Genomic DNA, 25,627 nt, shown 5'->3' with positions numbered 1-25,627 from the left:
CACAAGGGAAGACATTTCTAACCGTGGCGATCTCTATAGAGGACGCATTCGGTCCTGCTCTGCCAAGAAACAGGCTAATGAACTGGATGGCCTGCTGAGTTTTCTCCCTGAGCTACAATTAACAGCGGCTCCTAAACTTTGAGGTTTAGCTTTGCCTGCTTTGCCTGTGCCACATAGAAGTTCTGTTTCCTGTTTGCAACTCTAATTTGCTATAAATATTAAATTTACAGAACTTCTCTCAGAAATATGTTTATAGCTCTCTCGAACAGTTTAGGAATCAGGGAATAATTTTTTAAGCCCCTAAGCAGCCTGAAAGTCTTTTTACATAAGCTCTCCAGCTGGATTTGTTCACTGTCTGCTCTCAGCTCACTGTTCTCAGTGGCACCTCATGGGACAATAGTATAAATCAACTGTGCCAATGGCTATATTGTCTTCGTAATGATGAAGCATGTTCATCTTCCCAGCCTCACTAAAATTCTGGGCTCCACTTGCCCTAGAAAGGATGAAATGTGATTTTCAAGAACAGGCCACAGTTTCTTGAATCTTGGCTGTTTGGGAATCTATAGAGTTTAAAATCTGAAATACATATTTATATTTATCTTATGATCTTTTTAGTGAATAACCTTTCTATGCTGCTTTGATTCATGTGGGGTCTAAGGCTTTGGGTACTCACAAATAATAGTCACATATAGATTATAGCTGTTTAATAATTTCTATTCCAGTGGCTTTATCCTCATCATCTACTTTTTATAAAGCAAAGAATTTTTACTCTTATCAAATTTTATCTCAGAAATAGCTACTGCTGAGTGCGCGAAAAGAGTATTCACTAGTCAAACAGAGATGCTGGTATAATTGGCTTAAAATTGTATCTATAGGATTTCCCATCATGGCTCAGCAGTAATGAGCTTGACTAGTATCCATGAGGATGTGGGTTTGATTCCTGGCCTGGCTCAGTGGGTTAAGGATCCAGCACTGCTGTGAGCTTTGGTGTGGGTCACAGAAGCGGCTCAGATCTGGCATGGCTGTAGCTGTGGTGTATGTCGACGGCTGCAGCTCAGATTCGACCCCTAGCCTGGGAACTTCCATAAGCCACAGATGCACCCCTAAAAAAAGCAAAAAAAAAAGTATATATAAAGTATGCAAATATATAATTTAGCCAGTAATATCTACTACTCCAATTTCTGAAGTGCTGCTCAAATTAAAATTTTATTTTTTAACTAAAAATTTCCCTTTAAATATAAAATACTATAAAATCTCCCTAATACTTTTTGCATTTTGAGAGTGTTTTACATGTTGCTTGGCTCACATACTTTTTTTCATGAAGTAGAAAATGAACATATTTTTTCACTTGAAAGAAAGCTCAATGTCTTTAAGAACTATAGTTTGTATATACAGATGGCCAACAAGCACATGAAAAAATGCTCAACATCCCTGATTATTAGAGAAATGCAAATCAAAACTACCATGAGATACCATCTCACACCAGTCAGAATGGCCATCATTAATAAGTCCACAAATAACAAATGCTGGAGAGGGTGTGGAGAAAAGGGACCCCTCCTACACTGTTGGTGGGAATGTAAGCTGGTACAGCCACTATGGAGAACAGTATGGAGGTACCTTAGAAATCTATACATAGAACTACCATATGACTCAGTAGTCCCACTCTTGGGCATATATCCAGACAAAACTTTCCTTGAAAAAGACACATACACCCGCATGTGCATTGCAGCACTATTCACAATAGCCAAGACATGGAAACAACCCAAATGTCCATCAACAGATGATTGGATTAGGAATATATGGTATGCTTTTTTAAAAAAAATTGATTGTTGATTGGATTAGGAAGATATGGTATATAAATGGAATACTACTCAGCCATAAAAAAGAACGACATAATGCCATTTGCAGCAACATGGATGGAACAAGAGACTCTCATACTGAGATAAATCAGAAGATAAATCAGAAAGAGAAAGACAAATATCATATGATATCACTTATAACTGGGAACTAATATACAGCACAAGTGAACGTTTCCACAGAAAATAAAATCATAGACTTGGAGAATAGACTTGTGGCTGCCCAAGGGAGGGGGGGAGTGGGAGGGATCGGGAGCTTTGGGTTAACAGATGCAAACTATTGCTCTTGGAATAGATTTACAATGAGATCCTGCTGTGTAGCATTAAGAACTATGTCTAGATACTTACATCACAACACAACAATGGTAGGAAAAAGTATGTATACTGTGTGTGTAACTTGGTCCCCATGCTGTACAGCGGAAAAAATAAATAAATAAATTTAAAAGAAAAGACTCATAGTTTGATGAGTTCCCGTCGTGTTTCAGTGGTTAATGAACCCGACTAGCATTCATGAGGACATGGGTTCGATCCCTGGCCTTGCTCAGTGGGTTAAAGATATGGCATTGCCAAGAGCTGTGGTGTAGGTCACAGATGCAGCTCGGATCCTGCATTGCCAGAGCTGTGGTGTAGGCTGGCAGCCACAGCTCCGATTCCACCCCTAGCCTGGGAACTTCATACACTGCAAGTGCGGCCTTAAAAAGACAAAAGACAAAAAAAAAAAAATTATAGTTTGGGATCTAATATAATAAGCTGCATTTGCCTATCTTCTTATTCATGCATTCACTTATTTTAGTTGCATGAACTCATGAGAAAAGAAAAACATGGGAGTTTATTTCCCCCATTTTTACATCCCATTCTAAAACCTGATCATTTTTAAGTTGCTGTTTTTTAAAAACTGAACTAGAGTGAAGAATCAATCATTCTACTGGCCTCGCTAATGTATTTGATTGTGCTACTCAATTTCCATTAGGATTGCTTTGTAGGGAAAGTAATTTAGATATGACAGGGAGGTAGTGAGTCAAAAGTTTTTCAAAATGAAATCTACCAGCATAATGACAAAGTATTGTTATAATGGACTTATAAAACAAAAATAAGATTTAATAAGATTATTAATGAATTCACATATTGTGTTTTCTCTGCTTGGGCATTTTGATATGTTGTGTAGAGGTAAACTTCGTCTAAAGTAGGCTTGCTTTTCAAGAGAGAGATTATGTGCTAATTATAACCATAAAAAATACAAAATTTTTGAAACTAAAAATCAAGACACTTAATCCTTTCATCTGTCAGTGGATATTTAGGTTGTTTCCTTGTCTTGGCTATTGTGAAATTGTGCTGCAATGAACATATGGGTGCATGTATCTTTTTCAAGGAAAAGTTTTGTCCAGATATATGCCCAAGAGTGGGATTTCTGGGTCATATGGTAGTTCTATATTTAATTTTCTGACTAGTAGATAATTTATATAGTACACAAATTCACCCAGCAAACAAAAAAAGAGAAATAACTTTAATTTATTTTATGAAGCTGGGATAACCTTGATACCAACATGAAAAGGGAAGAAAGGAAGCACAATCAATCTCATTTATGGCCACAGAAGAAAACAATTCCTGAACAAAATATTAGTAACCTAGATCCCTCAACATGTAAGAAGAATAGTAGGTTACTACCAAGTTGAGTTGATCTCAGGAATTCAGGACTAATTTAATATTATAAATCAATTATTATGGTCCATCAGATTAACAATTTAAATGAGAAAAATATTTATATCAGTAAGTTCAATAAAGCGTTTGATGAAAAGCAACATCATCCAATTAATTTAAAAAATCTGGCATTATGTCATCCTTTTTTTTGGCTGAGTAGTATTCCATTGTGTATATATACCACATCAATGCCATTTGCAGCAACATGGATGGAACTAGAGAATCTCATACTGAGTGAAATGAGCCAGAAAGACAAAGACAAATACCATATGATATCACTTATAACTGGAATCTAATATCCAGCACAAATGAACATCTCCTCAGAAAAGAAAATCATGGACTTGGAGAAGAGACTTGTGGCTGCCTGATGGGAGAGGGAGGGAGTGGGAGGGATCGGGAGCTTGGGGTTATCAGATACAACTTAGAATAGATTTACAAGGAGATCCTGCTGAGCAGCATTGAGAACTATGTGTAGATACTCATGTTGCAACAGAAGAAAGGGGGGGGGGGACTGTAATTGCAATGTATACATGTAAGGATAACCTGACCCCCTTGCTGTACAGTGGGAAAATTAAAAAAATAATAATAATAATAATAATTTTAAAAATCTATAAAAATACAAATAGCCAATGACCTTAATAAAAATCTACAGCAGGAGTTCCCGTCGTGGCGCAGTGGTTAACGAATCCGACTAGGAACCATGAGGTTGCGGGTTCCGTCCCTGCCCTTGCTCAGTGGGTTAAGGATCCGGCGTTGCCGTGAGCTGTGGTGTAGGTTGCAGACGCGGCTCGGATCCCGCGTTGCTGTGGCTCTGGCGTAGGCCGGTGGCTACAGCTCCGATTCAACCCCTAGCCTGGGAACCTCCATATGCCATGGGAGCGGCCCAAGAAATAGCAACAAGAACAACAACAACAAAAAAAAAGACAAAAAAAAAAAATCTACAGCAAACATAATATGCAGTGGTGTAACTCCAAGGATGTTTTTACATTACTTTTTTCAACACTTCTCTGAGGATCCTAGCTGATGCAGGAAAGCAATAATGACAAAAAAAATTAAAAGGTCTAGAAAAGAAGAAACCAAAACTCTCTATATTTGTAGGGTTTTTTTATTATTATATACATAGAAATTCAAAAGAGTCTGCAGTTAAATGATTAGAATTAAATTTGAGTTTCGCATATTTGTTTAATATAAATCAAAGTGCACACATACACTATACTTCTTCATATGAGCCACTTAAAGTGAAACTTAAACTAAAGAGATCATTTATATACTATCAATAAATGTGAATTTTCTAAATCTTAAGAAAGCATGCAAGTCTGAAGAAAAGTACAACCCCTCCTTAATGACATAGATTGGAGATTATGGGACTACAAATGGTCACTCATTCACACTTGTTGCTCTACCTGGGCCCCACACCAGGTATCTCCTGCTTTGATATCTTTGACATTTTACTGCCTTAGTCTCTGGCATCGTCACCCATGCAGTAAAATTTCCTTGAATTCTAAGTGACTTCCAGCAATGGAGATGTGAAAATAATTTTGCTGACTCCTCTTTTATGTTGTACTTATATATATATATATATATATATATATATATATATATATACTGATATTTTTTCATACTTATAGCCTTGGAGATTTGAGGTTTTATACTATTCATTTGCATTGGAAAAAAAGTGGGATGGCTAGAGCAGTCCTACAGATAAGTGGTGTATAGAAAATTAATCACAAGGCATTCAAAGAAGCTGGGACAAAAGCTCACAAAAATCCATTCCCCTCATTCTCTTAATATTGATCTAATGTTAAAATAGTAAGCTTAAGCAGCAAGCACTGGGTTCCTTACCTATAGATACTCATAAACCAGGTTAGAAGACTCTGAAATTCTTATCTACCAGCCGTAAATTACCTTTTGAGGTATCAAAGGTGTAGAGCCCAACCCCAGCTGCAAATCCAAGACAGATGCTACATGAAAACATGCATGCAATCTTTGAACCCTTTTCTGAATTTTCCTAAATTGTTACAACTTCATCATCTAGCTGCTTTTGTTCTTTTAAAAGACAGCCTGCTGTGAGTGTGTCTTTCTCCTTGAATGATACTAAAACTTGTTTTTGTTTTTGTTTTTTTTCCCCACCCTTCTCCTCTCCAAATCTGCTGGTGTTTGTAACTCCTTTATTGTGGGTGTGGTCCTCTCCATCAGCCATGTGGGTAGTTGAACCAAACTCACCTACCTGCCTCTCTGCTGCCTTGTCCGCCAGGAGACCCTCTCAGGAATCCAGGTTGGTTGTGGGGTGTGGGGTCCAAGTGAAATATACAGCCAAGTCATGACCAGGGCCTCATCTTTCATTCCAGCATTCTATGGGCCCCTGAGTTCCCAACCTTCAGAAGTTGACCTTGACTTAATGGGTTATGGAGCCACGTGTACCAAACCACAGATTGGACTGTGCACCTGACCTTTTTTTTTAACCATCAAAATTTACTTTTTCTGTACCCCATCATTTTGAGGTCCTGCTATTCTCTTCTAGTTTAAGTGAGGGACTCCAAGTCATTAGTAAGGATTCTCATCAATCTTAGACAGGTGGTGGAAACTTTTAGCTAGGCAGAGTTTTCCTCATTCTTTCCAATCATGCACACAAAAAAGGAGGATGTTTTCCTATTCTATTTTCACGGAGGTGTATGCCTGATAATGTGGTGATGCTTCTCTATGACTCAAGCCACCCTCTTCCCTCAATAGAAGCAGCCATCCAGCTGGTGCAGAGGCAACCTGTCTGCATTGCCCTTTATGGACCCCAGGTTCCCCATAAAATGAGAGCACCCTAAAAAAACAGTTCTTAAGAAAGTTAGCATGTGGCAAAAGCAGGGGTACTATGTGAAAATGTCAGGGCACTGGGGAAAGAGCACAGTCTGGGGTCAGGTTCATCTAGGCTTGGACCCCAAATAGAGCCACTTAATTAACTGTGTAACTCTGAGCAAACCCCAAACCTCTGAGTCTCAGTCTTCATATGAATATAAAAGGGTAATAGCACCTTCCCTATTCTGAGGATCTGGCATGACAAACGTAAAGGCCCTGCCTCAACACTGGGGATAGAGCAGGAGCTCAGCAAATGTACCTAATAAATGTACCTGCTAATATTGATTGAGATTTTCTCCCTTCAGTAACAATACATCTTATAAAATTTACTTTATAGTATTGGTCCCACTTAACAGATGAGAAAACTGAGGCTCAGGGAGATTAGGCAATTTTCCCAAGATCAAATTAGTCAAAGAGACAGTTGAGACCCAATTCAAGTCTTCCAACTTCCAGCACACAGTAGTATTTTCACTACATCACATTATAAGAATTTTTTTTTAATTTTTGGCATACATATTTATATAAACTGCAAGTCTTCTTATAACAGCCTATTGTTTAATGTGTGGATGTTGTTATATGTTTCTTTATCCTACTGGTTTCAAATATTACTATTGTAATTTACATGTGTTTTTTATTGATAAAAAATGATAGTTCCACTTATGGTTTATACATATTATTTCTAGCTAAATGTTAGATTGATTAACATTTTTATCTCTGGGCTATAGACTCATCACAGACAAAAACATGGAGATAGAATTAAAAGATAGTGTTTACCTTTATCTACCTGTTAAAGATAGATCACTAAGATTCTCAGGTAGTGCCATTTATTGGCCCTACCATATTTATTATTGAGTGCTGACTAATTGGCAGATATTGTGCCAAGTATTTTGCAGGGTTTGATATGAACCAGTTGTTCTATTCAAGCACTAAAGAGCAAATCTGGAAATAAAGTCTAGTAATTGCAATTCAACTTCAGCTAGATTGGAAATTCCTTCTTCATTTAATATAAAATACAAATGTACTTTAAAATGAAGATTGATTTGCATGAATATTGATAGGTAAAGATATATTGACTGAATTATGATTTCTCTAGTTACTGTCTCCCAAAGGAGTATAAATGCAATTATATTTGCTAGTTGTAGAGGTAGCTTGATGGAAAGCTTATGAAACCTCTGCTATCACAATAGAAAAGAGCTCTCCAACTCCTAATAAAATTGTGTATCGAAGTGCTTTATTTCAAAATGCCAAGCAAATTATAAAATAAATAAATCGAAGAGCAAAGGTTACTCGTGGCACAGTTACACAATTCTAAAAATCTGAGGGAAGAAGATCTGAGGCAAACAATATGTCAGGAATGTTTGTTATTTGCAAGCTGCATAATCAAGTATTTCCTAGGCTGATACTTGTAATGAAAACAAGTGTGATCGCACGCTCGCTAAGTACGCGGAATGCAGAGGGGCCTCAGCTCTCCAGTATAGCCCACGGGAGATTGAGTTACCAGTATTTCAAGAGAAGACAAAACTCAGACCTTTTTAGGTGTGGTCTTCCAGTTTTCAAGAGTTGGCAAGTCATTTAAAATATTTTAATACTGCACAGTTTGTGAGCTCTGTTTAAACTCTCATTGCTAAATGTTTTGGATGTAAAACTACCTCTATTTTAAAATTATTCCACTTCTACTCATACATTTTTGACATTTAACAAGCTGTACCTTTTAAAGTCATAAAATGAAAATGCATTCATGACTAGGGAAGTAAGGTAATTGAACTCCATGAAGATAATCTATAATAGCAATAGGACAAACACCAGGTTCGTTTAGGAGATCCATTTATTCCATCCTAATATGCTTGCCACATGTCTGAAAGCAAGAACCATCTGGTCAAAATTATCCCCCACCCTTTTTAAAAGAATAGTCTTCAACCTCATTCTAACACACTGAGTGCTGTTTTAGTTCTTGCAAGGCTTCCTACAGACTGTAGATATTTTAAAAGGTAATCTAGTATACCCAATAAAGAGCTCAATAAAAATTCTCAAGACTATTAGGATAGTTTTAGAAAAATGAAGCCATTAGCCTTGGCCATTCTTTCCCATCAGGAGAACAGGAGCTACCTCTTTTGAGGGGACTGAATTAATGGTGTGATGGTGCTGTTTTCAACTGAGTAAGTCACTCCATCCAGGAGCTTCCATGATCCTCTGCTCCTGGTCTGAGTAGAGTCTCACTACCCAGAATCTGTGAAGTGCTCCATAGGATTGTCGGCGTTTAATTTCATTTGGCCGGTTATCTACATGCATGAACAACTATGAATCATTCAGCATCCTTATCTCCCAGAGATATAAGGAAAGCAAGACGTAGGCTCAGGCAGTAATCTGTGATAAAGGATTCTTCAGCATAAAAACTTTGCCATGGGATCTACCATTGTTTAAAGGCAGCATTTGGTGGTTTTGGTGGTTTTGATGATTTTATCACTTCTACCTGAGACATGAGTCCACTTTCTCTGGAATAGCTGGATTGTCTATGACTTTCGTGTGACCCATGAGAATCCATCACTAAAATGGTAGCCTATATGTTAAGATGGAAAATTTCATTTGATTTTGAAGGGAAACCTTATTTAATAAACAAAGAAATTCCTTATGACTGTAAGTATAATAGAATTTTGCATTTCTAAATTTTTTAGAAGCACTAGGTTTCCAGAGCTTACACATTTCAAAATAAAGATTTTCTTTGAGTCACACACAAATATACATATATATACACATATATATGCTATACATATTACACATTATATATGTATTTTTAAAGAATTTAGAAAATGTAGAAAGGAACAAGAAAGAACAAGTCACAAATAACCTTATTACCCAAAAGATAACTTATGTTAACATTTTCATATATTTCCAGGCATATGAAACTATGTATATATTTATGTTTTAATTAGCCCATTGAGTCGACAAACATTTACTGGGCTCCTACTATATGCCAGATGTGATTCCTGGACTGAGAATGCCTCATGAAAAGCCAAGAAAGATCCCCACATTGTTGGAGTTCATTTTTTTATTTTTTATTTTTTTGCTTTTTAGGGCCACACCTGTGGCATATGTAGGTTCCCAGGCTAGGGGTCCAATCGGAGCTACAGCTGCTGGCCTACTCCACAGCCACAGCAAGGCCAGATCCGAGCCGCAGCTGAGACCGACACCACAACTCACTGCAACACCAGATCCTTAACCCACTGAGTGAGGCCAGGGATTGAATTCGCAACCACATGGTTCCTAGTTGGATTTGTTTCCACAATGGGAACTCCCATTATTTGAGTTTATAACCAGCAGGGTAAGATGGAGTAGCCAGGGACAAGAAAGTCATCGTAAATATTAAACATAGTAAGTAAATACATCCTGTATGATGTTAGAGGATGATATGGATGCTGAGAAAAGAGAGCAGGTAGGAGAGATTGGGAAACTAGGCATCGAAAAGCCTGGGTGACAACAGAGTCATCAGGGCACGCCACATGGAGAGGGGGCATCTAAGAAAGAAATGAAGGAGGTGAGGAAGGGGTTTTTCAGGTCCCCAGATAAAGAGCATTCCAGGTGGAGGAGACAGCTAGGGAAGGCACTGAAACAGCAGTGTGCCCATCTTGCTCTGAGAATAGCAAGAAGGCCAGTGTGGCCAGAGCGGAAAGAGGGAGGAGGAGTGTGAAGGACGCGGGGTCACAGAGTGATGGGATTCCAAGCCTACAGAGCCTTGTAGTCCATGGCAACGACTTACAACTTTACTCGAACTGAAATACAAGGTTTTATGCAGAGGGATGACCTGCACAATCTTAGGTTTTAAAGGGACACCACCTATGTCAATTGTCATATTGTATAACTTTGTGTTCAACTGTGTTCTTTCAACAGGGGAGTATGTTCCCTCGTCATTTCCTCTGTAGGGAAAAGAGGCATCATCTAATGTCTGCACACCAACTCCATCAATGTATCTATTAGTGAATGCCTTGCCTAGTTTCAGTTTTTTCTATTTATAGCATTGAGTTGAGCATCTTAGTATGTGAGTCTTTATTTTGGTATCTGTCCTCAATAGATTCTTTCAAGGGACAGTACTGAACATTTTCATATATATACATATATTTAATGATTTTTATTTTTTCCAATTATAGTATTCTGTCAGTTTTCTACTGCACAGCAAACTGACCCAGTCACAATACATATATATACTCTTTCTCTCACATTATCCTCTATCATGCCATGCTCTATCATGAGTGATTAGATACAGTTCCCAGTGCTATACAGCAGGATCTCATTGCTCATCCACTCCAAAGGCAGTAGTTTGCATCTATTAACCCCGGAACTCATATATTTTTGCATGAGGAAGAGTCATGATATATGTATTCAGATTCTTTTTTCAAAAAAGTTATATAAATGTATACACTCAGAAGCAATGTGAAAATACTACATAACATTTTGATCAACAGAATAATTTGTCAGAATTCCTAACTTAAGAGAACAACAAAATTCATTCACTCACTTATTTATCAACAAAAACTTGAAATCTATACTCTACAACAACCACTAGACATATCAGAATGACACAGGCTCATATTTTTCATACACACCTACATTTCTTATATTTTCTTCTTTCACTCTTTTGACCTTCCCCAACCCAATTTCATATAAATGACTTTAAATGGAAATGACCAACATGCATGGCTCAAGCCCGGACACATCCCTTTTCCTCCTTCTCATAATGTTTTTTTTTTTTTAACTTTTTTATTTTGGAATAGAAAGTCAAAGGAAGTTTCAAAGACACTACGGAGAAGTCCCATTACCCTTTAACAAGTTATAAAAATAATACAATATCAAACCAAGAAATTGACATGGGTACAAAGTGTATGCATTCTGTGTTATTTTACGATGTGTATAGATTACTCTAGTCGTTGCCACAATCAAGACGGAAACTATTCCTTCACTGCAAAGATCACACCCACCCACCCACCTACCCCCTCAACCTTCTCAAACTCATGGCAGCAACTAATCTGTTCTCTAGCACAGTGCTTTTTCATTTTGAGACTGTCACATGCGACCTTTTGAAACTGGCTTTTTTTCCTTTAGCGTAATGTCCTTGAGATCCATCCAAGCTATAGTGTGTATCAAAAGATCATTCTTTTTTATTATTGACATTGTATTTCATGGTATGGATGTACCACAGTTTAACCATTTACCTATTGTAGGACTTTTTTTCTTTTTACAGTCGCACCCACGGCACATGGAAGTCAAAACTTTTTAATAGCAATTCCATGATGTTGATGATAGCTGAAGCCCAGGCATCTCGGAAGAAAGGGCTTGCCAAGCAAATAAAGAGGACTAGCAGAAACACAGAGGAAGATATATATTAAATGTCTTAGAAAAATCATTCTTGTGTATTTTTTAATCCTATTAATTTTTTTCAATTAAAGTAGTATTTAAGTGATACTACTACTTTCCTCAAGAAGCACTTTCAATTCAAATTTTCACCAAAGTCAAATTAGTCCTCTAAGTTTTAGGGCTTTGCTTCAATGATCTGAACATTTCCCATGTTGGCAAATAAAAGACTGTGTGTCTGAACAAGCCACATCTTTGTTCAGCTTTGGACTGATTGGATGAATTCTGTGTTCTCTTGGATTTAAAAGAGTTTTAATTATTCTTTATTTCACCACCTCATGGTAATTGTCAAAATTCAGTATAAGTATGTACATATTTTAGAAACTCAGATCTGAGAACAGAAAAGAGAAATTTCACTATAACAAGTATTTATGTGTTTGTCCAAAAAGTCTGCATGTATTATATTACTTTGATATCAAAATATATTTCAAATCTAGCAAACTATTACATTTAGAATGGATTGACAGTAATGTCCTACTCTATAGCACAGGGAACCGTATCCAATTTTCAACAGACCGTGATGGAAAAAATATTTTTAAAAAAGAATATGTGTGTGTGGTGGTGGGGGGTGTTGGTTGTGTGTGGGTGTGTGGGCATGTGTGTAGGACTGAGCCACTTTGCTATGTAGCAGAAATTATCACAACATAGTAAATCAACTATACTTTAATAAGAAATAAGAAAATAGGGAGTTCCCCATTGTGGCTCGGCACCAACAACTTGACTTATATCCATGAGGATGCCCGTTCAATCCTTGGCCTCGCTCAGTGGGTTAAGTATCCAGTATTGCTGTGAGCTATGGTGTAGGTTGCAGATGTGGCTTGGATTCTGCATTGCTGTGCCTGTGGAGCAGGCTGGCAGCTGAAGCTCTGATTCGACCCCTAGCCTGGGAACTTCCATAAGCTGCATGTGCAGCCCTAAAAGTAATAATAATAATAATAATAATTAAAATAAATAAATAGGACTTCCTGTCGTGGCTCAGTGGTTAACAAATCTGACTAGGAACCATGAGGTTGTGGGTTCAATTCCTGGCCTCACTCAGTGGGTTAAGGATCTGGCGTTGCCGTGAGCTGTGGTGTAGGTCGCAGACTTGGCTCAGATCCTGTGTTGCTGTGGCTCTGGCGTTGACCAAAAGCTATAGCTCCAATTAGACCCCTAGCCTGGGAACCTCCATATGCCACAGGTGCGGCCCTAGAAAACACAAAAACAAATTAAAATAAAATTAAAATTAAAAAAAATAAAAGTTAAAAATAAAAACCATTTAAAAAACTGTATTTAAGGTCTGATAAGGAGATGCTTAAGAGTAAGTAAATTTTCAGAACTTAACGTGGTATCATTTCTCAATTTAATATTGAGTACTTTCTTGATGCTAGCATACCATGCTACTACTTTATAAGAGTAACCCCATTTAACCTCCAAAGCAGTTCAGCAACAGAGCTGTTATAATCTGCATTTTACACATTAGGACACTGATGCTTAGAGAGGTTTGAACTGCATGTCCAATTTCATCCATCTAACAGCTGATGAAGAGGAAACTTGAACCTAGATTCCTCAAATATGAAGCACCAGGATTTCATTAGTGGGACTCATTTAGAGGTCATGATCATAGAAGCAAAGAATTAGAAGAAAAATTAGACGTTACAATGGAAAATAGTATGTTATAGGGATAAGAAAAGCACAGCAAGTGTCAGATCAGTTGTTTACCAGCAATACAAACTTGGACTACATGTTAACCTCTAATATTTGAATTCCCATCTATAAAAAGGGTATGATTAATAAAAGACTGTATAAAATACTCCATAGATGCTAAGCATCTGCTCTGCAATAAAAATGGTAGTATATTTAGAAGTAATATGGAGGATATTGTATAACAGAGGGAAGCACTTGCCCAGTGGTTTTGTGTGGAAGAGCAGAAATTAATTGGAAGCCGAGGTCATTACTGTAACATTTATTCTGAATGCATCTGAACTAAAATTTCAGTTCAATAGAATGCAGGGACATACACACTGTGTTTTGATCGTCCAAATAAATATACTCCTAAAATTTTTCTAAGAAATAAATCACTTTGGGATAAATAGTTCAATAATAAGCATCTAATAGTCTTCATGCAGCAAATGGATACTCCTGCAGCACTAATGTAGCAGCAGTGACATTTTGTCTGACATTAAAAGAATGTTTTTGCCCAAACCATTTGTAGGACATATGTTTTCAAAAGTTTTCCCACAGCCCTCACTAATGGAAGGGGAGAAAAAAGCTAAGCTATCTTGTTCTTTTGTTTAAGCTTGTTTTCTTAAGGAATTATACTTTAAAAATTATTTCTTGGAGTCTTGGTAGAAGCTGAAATTGTGAAACCACTTTTCAAGGTACAAAATAAACCCTTATAGTACTGATTAAATTATTGAGGCCATTACTTGTTATCACCCATTCACTCAGAGATAATACATGAATTTGAAAAGCATAGCATCTAACACACTGAATATTATACATATGTACACACAATAAATCTTTCTCATATTAAGCAGCTTACTGTTTATCTTTCCTATTGCAATCTAGTTATTTTGCATAGTATCTACTTATGATGAGGCTTATATTGCACTAGATATAACTGATGAAGGAAAAAGTCTTCACTGAACAGTATTCAATACAATTTTTCAGGATAAAAGGCTTCAGTGAAAACGGGTACTGAAAATAGGGAAATCACCAGACATTAGTGTTTATAAATTATATCCCAAATGAAGTAATAATTCTATAATCATGTATTTCTTAGATTTAAACTGAATTAGAGAACAGTTAATTTGCAGTCATTCTTTTTGCCAAGAATGAGCCACTTGTTTCAGGATTAATAATAAACGACCTGTTTGTCCTCTTTCTATTGTCATTTAATGGTATCTTACAAAAACTACACAAACTTAGGTCTACAACATTTTCACTGATGAGAGGCCAAAACAATAGTGAACTTTGTCAACCATCTTTTTAAAAAAATAAGTATTCTGGGAGTTCCCATCGTGGCGCAGCGGAAACGAATCTGACTAGGAACCACGAGGTTGTGGGTTTGAAGCCTGGCCTCGCTCAGTGGGTTGAGGATCCAGTGTTGCCTGAGCTGTGGTGCAGGAGGCAGACTCGGCTCAGATCCCATGTTGCTGTGGCTGTGGCTCTGGTGTAGGCTGTCGGCAACAGCTCCGATTGGACCCCTAGCCTAGGAACCTCCATATGCCACGGTGTGGCTCTAAAAAGACGAAAGACAGAAAAATAAAAATAAGTATCCTTCATTCCTAGATAATATATCATATCATAGTTTCATCACATTATTTAAATGTGCTTTCTTTAAAGAATGAAGGTGAGAGCAAAGGTAGTAAAGAATTTTCTTTAAATGTCCTTATTTGGGAAAACAAAAGTTTGGCTGCCTTATGTTATTGCTACCATTGTTATCTTACTTCTCCAGGAGGTCAAAAAGTCTGGAATTCATCATTCTACAGTTCCTTGGCCACCTTTAAATATTAAAACGGGGCATGTAATGATGGTTTTTAAATGCCTTCAGGGTTGGACAGTCATTTCCTCTGATACCTTTACTAAAATCCTACAGAGCGAGGTCTTTGAAGGTCTTCTAGCCACTGATGAGCTGGTAAATATTTAATTTGCATGGATAACATGATGAGAAAATTATGCTCAGATGTCTCTAATCTAGAAAAGAAAAACATGGCTATAGAAGAAAAAATGAATTTCTTACAGAGATGGAGCAGAAGACCACACAGTATAGAAATATATTTTGCACCAGACACTTGTTAAAAATGCATTTTGTTTGAGTTACTGCAATGGGGAGAGAGATATTAGTACAGAACTGAGCTGAGATCCACATACACTAGAGGCAATTAGGGATTTACAACCACTGGGCAGAGTGAGAAGATAAGTGGATGGAAAATATCAAGGGAAGGGGGATCCTTGCTAAAATAGCCTGACAGGATTCTTGCTAAAGGCTGATCAGGGACGTAGATATTAAAGGTGAGGAGTGAGGAACTTGATTAGATAGCAGGGGTGGGAGAATTTTGATAACGGACTTAGTAGGATTCTTTACTAAAACTGGGCTCAGCAGGCCACCATCAAGACGTAACTGAAAAGATGGCTCAGAGGAACCTGACTAAAGTTTGGTCAAGAAGGGAGCATTTGCCAATAGCTTGGTCAGAAGATGAAGGTAAAAGAAAATAACACGTGACTTTTAAAACAAATTGGTTATTTTATTTATTTAAAATTTAAAAAATAAAAAACCAATTTACTCGTTTCTCCCACCCACTTCTCCGTCTTGTTCTATATATGTTTTTAGATTCCCTATAAAAATGAGATTCTACAGTATTTTTCTTTCCTTGTCTGACTTACTACACTTAGCATAATACCCTCAAGGTCCATCCATGTTGTTGCAGGTGGCAAAATGTCATTTGTTTTTATGGCTAGATAATATTCCTGTGTGTGTGTGTGTGTGTGTGTGTGTGTGTGTGTGTGTGTGTGTGTGTGTGTGTTTTACTCCATCCACTGATGGACGTGTAGGATGTTTCCATATCTTAGCTCTTATTGTAACTGATGCTGCAGTGGACATGGGGTGCGTACATCCTTTCAAACGAATGTTTTATTTTCTTTGGAGAAATAACCAGAAGTGGAATTGCTGGGTCACATGGTGGTTTTATTTTTAACTTTAGAGGAACCTCCATATTGTGTTCCATAGCGACTGCATCAATTTACATCCCACTGACAAGGATTCCCTTTTCTCCGCATCCTCTCCAGCACTTGTTATTTTGTATTTTTTTAATAATAGCCATCCTAACAGGTATGAAAAGATATCTCATTGTTGTTCTTAGTTGCATTTCCCTGATGGTTAGTGATTTAGCACATCTTTTGATGTACCCATTGGCCATATGTACTCAGATCTTCTGCCCAGTATTTAATTGGGTTCTTTGGTTTCTTGCTGTTGGGTTGTATAAGTTCTTTGCATATTTTGGATATTAGCTACTTATCATATATATGATTTATAAATATTCCCCCCACTGAGTAAGTTGCCTTTTCATTCTATTGGCGGTTCCCTTTGCTATGCAGAATCTTTATTTTCATGTACTTCCATTTGTTTATTTTTGCTTATGTTTGCTTTTGCTTTTGGTGTCAGATTCAAAAAATCACCTATTAGCTGACTGCCTCTATTTTCTTCTAGGAGTTTTATAGCTTCAGGCCTTTTGTTTGAGTTTTTAATCTGTTTTGAGTTAATTTTGTATATAGTGTAAGATAATGGTGCAGTTTCATTCTTTTGCATGTAGCTGTTTAATTTTCCCAACAGCCTTTATTAAAGAGACTGTATTTTCCCCATTGTATGTTATTGACTCCTTTGTCATGAATTAATTGTGTGTGCATTTATTTCTGGCTCTCTATTCTGCTCCAGTGATCTATGTATCTATTTTATGCCAATGCCACCTTGTTTAATCAGTATAGAATGTAGTTTGAAATCAGGGATTATGATGCCTCCAGCATTGTCCTTCTTTTTCAAGATTGCTTTGGGTTTTCAGAGTTTTTTTCTTTTTCTATTTCTTTTAATGTTTCCAAAATCAAATCGATTTTTGAAAGACTAACACAAACCCCTGATCTTCATCTAACAAGTTAATCCCTTTAGCTGGGGGTAAAATAAGGACATTCACTTCAGCCGTTTTCATGGTGAACCACATAAATGTGTATTTTAAAATCCTCTAAATTCTAGGTTGTGGCATGTTGTTAAATTGACTTTAACAAGAGCAACTTGATTCCTTGCTCAATATCTCTTCTGATAGATGTGAGCTTTTATTTTCTTTTTCCAGTGTCAAGATCAAAGGATTTAGTAGTAAGCTCAAGAGTAGATGTCCTTAATAGGATTGAGACAATCAAACCAATGGTAATTACTATATTTTACTGGAAGCATTCTTTAAGTGGGGAGACGATAAGGATAAATCTTCCCTTTTAGAATCTGTTAAAATTGTCTAACTTTCACTGTGTTTACTTGACTCTTGAGCAACAATAGCAGCAGGATCCCTTTTTGTTAGAACTATCCTGGGAAATAGTTTAAATTATCTTCTCAGATGTGGCTTCGCTCACCATCTGTCACCACTGCAGAAAATTTAGCGTTGAATTCAAACACTCCTTTGTGCATAATCTTTTGAGGTCAACCAGGATGCTCAGAAGGATAAGAAAAGACAACATTAGTAAATACTAATTGAACCTCCACCACTGCCTAGCACTGTCCTAGGTTATAAGAGGACTTGATCTTTCAGTATTTTCAGCCTAAAGGAGGAGACAGACAATATTACATAAACATATATTGTTCTGACAAATGTTGTAACAGGACAAGGTTCAGGGTGCTGCTGGAACACACAATAAGAGTGTCTATCTCATTTCTTGGCTTCAGTTGAAGACTGGAATATGGGGGTGGAGAGAAGGTGAAAGTGTGCGCATGCGTGTGTGTGTGTGTGTGTGTGTGTGTGTTTGCATGTGCACTGGTAAATGGAAGTTGGTGAAGAGTAGTAGCCTCCTTGTCAGAGAGAGGGGAAAAAGGAAGTGCAAAGAGGTGATTTATAAATGGAAACCCAGAAGGGTAGAGTAGAAGTTATCCAACAGGAAGAAAGGAATCTGGGAAGGGTGTTTCTAAAACAAATAATATCATGTGCCAAGGCTCAGGGTGAATGGGAATGTATATTTAATTTAATACATGAGAAGAATGCTTTCTCAAGCTGTAATGCACAGAATCACCTGAGTTTCATGTCAACATGAAAATAAGATTCAGTAGTTCTCAGGCAGGACCTGAGTTCCTGGGTATCTAGCAAGCTTCTAAGAGACACCAATGCTGCTGGTTCACAGACTAAACTTGAGTCCCAACATATAGACAACTCCATTTCCAGTAAGTGGACACGTCACTCTCTGGTGAAATAAGTGAATTTTCCCTAAGTCGTTTTCACTGACAGTGACCTACTTCCTCACACTGCATGAATCATTAATGATTGCAGCAACCGTGGCAACTCAGAACCTCATTCAATACATGACACTCTTCTGCAAGGGAGTCTGCTTCTCTTCCAAGATGATTTTTAAAGTCACTGCTTTAAATTCTGCTTTTGTACTTTCCTTCCCACCTCGATCTTTCCCCTTATTGAAACACATTTAGCAGTTTCAGCATTAAGCTAGTCTGAAAGGATGTGCTTAATAAATACTGTCAACACTTGTCAAAATCAAAGGAAAATGTCCTAGGAAAGTATTTGCAGCCTTACCCATTAGGAGCAAGTTATAAGGTTGTACTGTATCTTGACAGCAGTTCCTTTACTATCAACTTAAAACTCATTTTAATAAATGTATGGGTTTCTTGTTCCTGTCATCTCTGCCTCTTCCTGTAGCAGCAAATATTCTGCCTCTCTAGAGACAACATTTTTACAAATACTCTGAAAACTCAATCGCCTCCCAAAGACATGGGAACAAACAGGGCTGTATTGTAGTCACCTACTGGAAATTCACATCCAGGTCACGTGATTTAAAAGATATGCCTCTCTAGATATATATTGAATATAGGCATCATTAAATTGATTCCTAATGCTTTTCAGGCAAGCAGAAGATGCATTGGCTTTGAATGTTGATGCAGGGTGTTGCATTATACTCATTGCAATGTAATGAATAGACTTTTAGTCCCACTGTGTGACTCAGGCTATTGCCTTATTTAATTTTTCTAAAAATAAACATGTATTTAATTTTTAACATTTTACATGCTTAGCATTAGAACAAGTGGAGTGAGCTCTGCAGGTGAGCCACCCTTGCACATTTCCTTCTTCACCTTCCTTTCCAATGAGGACCTCACAGTCATCTTAAAGGGAAAAGGGCTTTCATTCCAGAATATAAGTCAGTAAGCTTATCACTTCTTCCTTCTATAAGCTAGTTTCAGCAGTCAAACCTCTGTGTGCATAATAATTACTAGAGCACTTTGGGTACTTGTAGTCATGTGCAATGTGCTTTATATAGGAAAACAAGGGAATTCCTTGGGTGAGCTTTCACTTTTCCCTATGTTCCCATTCCTCCCTGATTTGTGACCTAACGTACTCTCCCCAAGTGAGACCTATTTCCCCTCTATAGGGGAGGGGTCACAGATGGTTGAAGCTCTGTGTCTACTCTGCTTTGCATCAGCTTTGTCTCCACCTGACTTCTCAGCCTGCCTACTTTCCACTCCCATGGCTGATACTCCTGCCATGAGACATGGGAGAAGTCCTAACATGGGATGTAAGTCCTCGATGGCCTGAATGAAAGTGATCCACCAGCTCCCAAAGGGGTGCCACAGCAACAGGATGTGTGGCTGTGTTAGCCTGTCTCTCTGAAACGTACACAGCGCTTTGACTGTATTCTAGAAGGAATAATATACAATTTCTTTGACTCATGACCAAGTTATCCCCAAATTAGCTCAATCTGCAATGGTGTCTTCCACATGTAAAGGATTTGGAACCTCATGATGATAACTTCATGTTTGTGTAAAGGCCAAAATGTCCTGTGGCCAAGAAAGCATTCAGAGGTCATCTTGCAGTTTGTTTTGACGGAGTATCACTTAAAAAGCCATAGGTCCCACTCTGTGGGAAGCCTGTAAAAACAGGGCTGAAAACTCAGGGCCTCCATTACATCTTGAAAGCTAGCGGGGACACTCACTTGACTCCACATATTTCACTTATAAATAAAGAGACAGACACTGAACATCTAGGTAATATCTTGGCTCTGGAGTTACAGACAGATTTTGGAGCTGGTTACCTTCTCCCTCCCTCCCTCCCTCCTTCCCCCCCCACACACCCCCTTCTTCCCTTCCTTCCACATCCTTTCTTTCCCCAGTTGGGAAAAATTAGCATAGGTGTTATCTTTTAATTTAAATGAAGCCCATTCTATTCCTTGAGGTGGCAATTGCTCAGAAAATAATACATAAAGTTTTTTTAAAAAAAAAAACAAAAATGTTACTTGAATTACTGTTATCCTAATTTTTGATCCATTGCATAGCACCATCAGCAATCATGTGAAAACAATGTCATAGTCATTAACAATAGAAATACACACAGACTGCATGCATGCAAAATTTGACTTGTGGCTAATTGCAATGCAGTGAAAATAGACTAATTCAGAACTTAAAACAAGAGAGCTGTATGTTGTTTAGAAATACATTATTTAACTGCTCTTCTATTTGGTGCTTCTTTTAAGAAAAAAAAAAGTTCTATATATTGAATTGAAAAATACATAAAGAATCATTAGGCAATATTCCACAAAATGTCTTTTAATGAATTGTACTTGCTCTAGGTGGTGAACGAACTCAAAGATAGAATGTGTAATCTTGAGGTATCAGTATATTTTTTAAAATCTCAAGTTTGCAGTTTTTTCAGAAGAGAAATATTTAACCTAGTTTAAGCACAAAAAGCCCTCTGAATCTTAAGATTTCTAAATACTCTAAAAATATTTTCTAAAAATAATTTCAAGCTTTATCATACCTTGAAGCTGTAGAAATCATTTTAAATCTTTTAAAATGATTTCTACTGCCCTGTATATAGTCGAACCCACCAAGATTTGACAAGAGGTAGGGGAAAGGATGTCAGACTAGAATTCTGGAGACAGAGAAGTTAAGTTACTGTCTCCACCTGCACAGATGATAAAGAGATAACCTATGTTTTCAAAAGCTCAGGTTCTTTATAGACATGATCCTACCTCTCAATTAAAATTATGGGGGTTTTCCCTCTCATTTTAAAAAAAGAAAATGAGTATTTTTTTTTTAATGTGTTTGGCTGAGTAGAATTAATGTGGCAATTAAAAGGATGTTACTTGGGACTTAAAACTGCTTAAGAAAAGATGTCACCCTACTAGAAGTCATGCAGAGGTATTGTGGCCACCCCTGTACCATGCAAGGTCGCAATTATGTATTCACAATGGGGTGGGTCATAGTGGTTCCACCAGTTCAGTGGAAACCAAAAAAGAAACGTCAGTGTCAGCGTTCACTCTGAAAAGATGATTTTCCATAAACCACATCGTGCTGCTTCCTTTCTGACTATGGAGATGACTCACCGGGATGTGTTCTCTTTTGTGTTTTGGGGGCGCCAGCAGCAGCTTGGAGTCACCCCTGATGTTCGAAGTTCCGGAACCACAGCCAGGCAGCGCCAGCGGCAGCGCGGGAAGCAGCCTGGGTAGCTCCATCACCGCCTGTAAGAAGGTAACCTTGCCTCACGGCGCTCACTCTTCGCCAGTTGAACTTGAACACTTTGTTTAGTTTGACTTTGCAAGCACTTTTTCTAAAGCAGAAACAGCAACAAAAGCATGCTGCAAAATCACCCACCATTTGCCTGGGGGAATAAGCCCCTGATGACATTAAAAATGTTATTCAAGGTAATGATCGGAAAACTCAAGCTTCCAGAAGGTCTGATTTGAAAATCCTAAGCCTCTGGTTCTGCACCACACCTCCAACCTCTTCCAGCACTTCTCAAACTTAGACATGAGTAAGAGCTTCTTGGAGTTCCTTTTTAAAAAATCTGAGATTTTTGAATGGCCCAATTTATTACCTTAAGCTTAGATACAGACTGTCAAAAAAAAATTCTGTATCTAAGAAAAATTCATAACAGTTCTCCTTTTGCTGTTTTCTTAAAGGAAACAGCATGTTGAATTTTTCATTAAGAGAAACAGAATTGTATTTCGTGGAATATAGACCTTAAACGGATAAGCAAATCTCATGTTAAGACTCTTTTCAAAGGTTATCATTTGAGCAATACAAAATCGCCTAATTTAACTCTCTCATTTTTCCAGCCGATCCAACTTCAGACCCCAAAACTTAAAACAAAATGGCTAATTCCTCATTGATTGAATGATTCTGTCACTCTTCAATGCTGAATTCCAGAGGAAAGCGTGTTTTGTTTTGTTTTTTTCCCATGAAAATTTAGAAGAAACACACTGGTTTGGTTTATTTTTTTACATTAAATTATAAAAAGTACTTATAGGTATGAATTTAGGTAGATTATTTTACTAAAGGTATGACTATACTATATGCATATATAAGTATACATAGTGCAGCTTATATACGCATATATATATCAATTTATTGATTACTTCACCTAATTAAGCAGTCTTATGTATTCAGTACTTGTGTGATTTTGTATAGTTTTCAAGTACGGAGGAAAATATCTGCATTAGAGAACATATATTGATCATAAAAAATAGCATTATACATAATTTTACAAAAGTATTTGCATGCATGTATTCATAACCTAATATAAAAATAAACCTGTCTGATTAATTAAGGGATCTTATTATCATTTGTTATATGACTCTGTTCTTTTTCCTCCTATAAAATTTTTATAGAGGAAATCAGTACTATAAATTTCAGTTTTTAATGCGGAAAACTGAAGCATTATACTTCAAAATGATTTTGAGTTTCTCATGAAAGAACTGAAGCTGCAGGTTTTCAAGCCCCGGTATGGTCTATTCAATTCTGTAACTCTAAATTATAAAGTCTTCATCAGATGCTATAGCTTTCATAATGCTGAATGGTTTTTAATTTATTCTAATTTTTAAATAACTCTATTTCTATTGAGTCTTGTGGTATTTAAAAGAAGAAGAGAAGCCAGACTGCCTGAATTTGACACCCACTTCTGTCACTGCCAGTTGTGTGATCTGGAGCAAATTGCCTCTTCATGCCTTAATTTGCTCATCTAAAAAAGATGATAGCATTACCCACTTCAAAGGGGTGAGGTGAGGATTGTGAAATATTTAGAACAGTGCCTGGCCTATTGTAAGCAAAATAAAGATCTCCTATTACTAACATTATTCCATAGAATGATTTTATCAACAAGTAAATAGTGCCAGAAAAAAAGTCAGTATTGGAATTACCATGCTAAGAGAGTGCTTTACGATCTGTTATCTTAATTACACTTATTTTCCTAGAAAAGAGGTAGTCATATCCCTTTTTTAAAAAAATCAAATCTGGGAGTTCCCGTCATGGCACAGCAGAAACAAATTTGACTAGGAACCATGAGGTTGTGGGTTCGATCCCTGGCCTCTCTCAGTGGGTTAAGGATCTGGCGTTGCCTTGAGCTGTGGTGTAGGTTGCAGATGCAGCTTGGATCCTAGGTTGCTGTGGCTCTGGTGTAGGCCCACAGCTGTAGCTCTGATTGGACCCCTAGCTTGGGAACAAGTGGATCTTAATTTGGACTTTGAAGTAATATTAAGATTTGAATGAGTGAAGAGAATATCCGACTAAATTTAGGAAGGGTTGCTACAAATTAATGCAGGAGAAGTCAATACCTTTGTGTACTGGCAATATTTTGTAATATTCGTTGTGTATTCCTTTCATTTTAAATATCCTCTTAAGCTCGTATAATAATTACATTTAAAGACAGTTTAGTAGACATACACACCATGTGGGCTATAGTAGTTTTCCTTGCCTTCAAAAATGAAACTCACCAGTGTTTCTTTGCATCAAGAACGTGGACCCTCAATGAAAGGCATGGATATTATGGATATTGAGATTTCATCCCTTTTTATTATTATTATATTTTACTGCAAGCTGATTTAATGACCGTGACTATTTTTTAATTCTGTTAATCACAGATAATGGGACTGGGGAAGTAAGAATCCATATATTCATAAATGCACATAAAATGTACGTTCTGTACAAAAGTGACAAAAAGAATAAGGACAGCTCTGTTTTAGAAAAGCAAGGCTGTCCAGCTGAATCACCACTCTTCATAGTCAATCAACCTTCAATAGGAGGAACACGGATAATTGAAATCTACTGGTAATTCCCCAAACTCATTTCATGTCCTAGCTTCATCTTCGTCCCCATCAAACCTTCTTATCAGAACTAACAGATTGTTAAATTAACCAGTGGAAGAAATAAAGCAAGGGTCCAAAAGATAATGCATTGATTGGATAATCGGCCTCTGAAAAAACTGCGAATTGACTGAATTTATCGTGAGCTTCCCAGTAAATCCTCTAGGGTTTAAAAAATCCTACACAGGTGCAATGGCTTCAGTTTCTTGAGGCTGTAGGAAAATATGATCACTGGAAGTCATTGTTGTGAAAAAGCCATAGCGCTAGAAAAGACTTTGGAGGACTTTTTATTTTTTTTTATGGCCGCCCCCAGAGCATAGGGAAGTTCCTAGGCCAGAGACTAAATACAAGCCACACCAGTGGCACTGCTAGACCCTTTAAATCACCTCGCTGGGGCCTCCGAGTGACTTGAGCTGCTGCAGTCGGATTCTTAACCCCTTTCCCCAGAGCTCAGATGACCATACTACCCCGTCACCACTTATATATATTGTCCTGATATTTTGTTAGTAGACACCTTTTTTGCTCTCAAAGGTCCCTGGTATGTTAAAGTTATACATTTATCCCAGTCCTAGCTTCAGATATATTCTTTTTCTTCCTTCTTCCCTTCCTCTAAGAGCTAGGAAAGTTATCGGATCAATTCATACTGAAGTGTTAATGATTGCACAGCTTAACATGGTTGTGACAACTAAAATCTGTTTTTACTTAACTACTACTACTACTGCCGAACTGATACTAGTTGCCCACTCCCTCAGCTGACCTTGACAGCTGAGCCCGTTGAGCCTGGACATGACTTCAGAATTCTGCTTGAAACAAAGCATCAATCCATCCAAGCTGGAAAGTAAGCTAACCTCCATGTCACCCTAATTTAAGCAATCTGAGCACCAAGACCTAGGAAAGTTTTTATGCATGTAATGTGACTGACTCCCTAAAGCAATGCATTTACAATGATGGAATTCCAAATATGGCTGGGGAAAAAAATGAAAGATATTGGGTTGCTGGTGGAAAGA

The 25,627-nt window shown here is 37.4% G+C and overlaps 1 protein-coding gene across 6 annotated transcripts in view; it reads left to right on the top strand.

Annotated features, from left to right (window-relative positions):
* The window catches only part of SPHKAP (SPHK1 interactor, AKAP domain containing), a 152,522-nt gene that overhangs the window by 23,364 nt on the left and 103,531 nt on the right, over positions 1-25,627 (top strand). For 2 of the 6 annotated variants that reach the window (XM_021074883.1, XM_005672267.3), the window contains exons 2-3: positions 5,751-5,829; positions 21,903-22,011. In XM_021074883.1, coding sequence (XP_020930542.1) covers positions 5,751-5,829; positions 21,903-22,011 — 188 coding nt within the window. The remainder of the gene's footprint in view (positions 1-5,750; positions 5,830-21,902; positions 22,012-25,627) is intronic. The other 4 variants (XM_021074884.1, XM_021074881.1, XM_021074880.1 and 1 more) reach the window with 3 other exon arrangements.

This window comes from Sus scrofa, chromosome 15 (assembly GCF_000003025.6).
Source record: "Sus scrofa isolate TJ Tabasco breed Duroc chromosome 15, Sscrofa11.1, whole genome shotgun sequence".
NCBI lineage: Eukaryota > Metazoa > Chordata > Mammalia > Artiodactyla > Suidae > Sus > Sus scrofa.
This window is presented reverse-complemented; position numbering and strand designations above follow the sequence as displayed.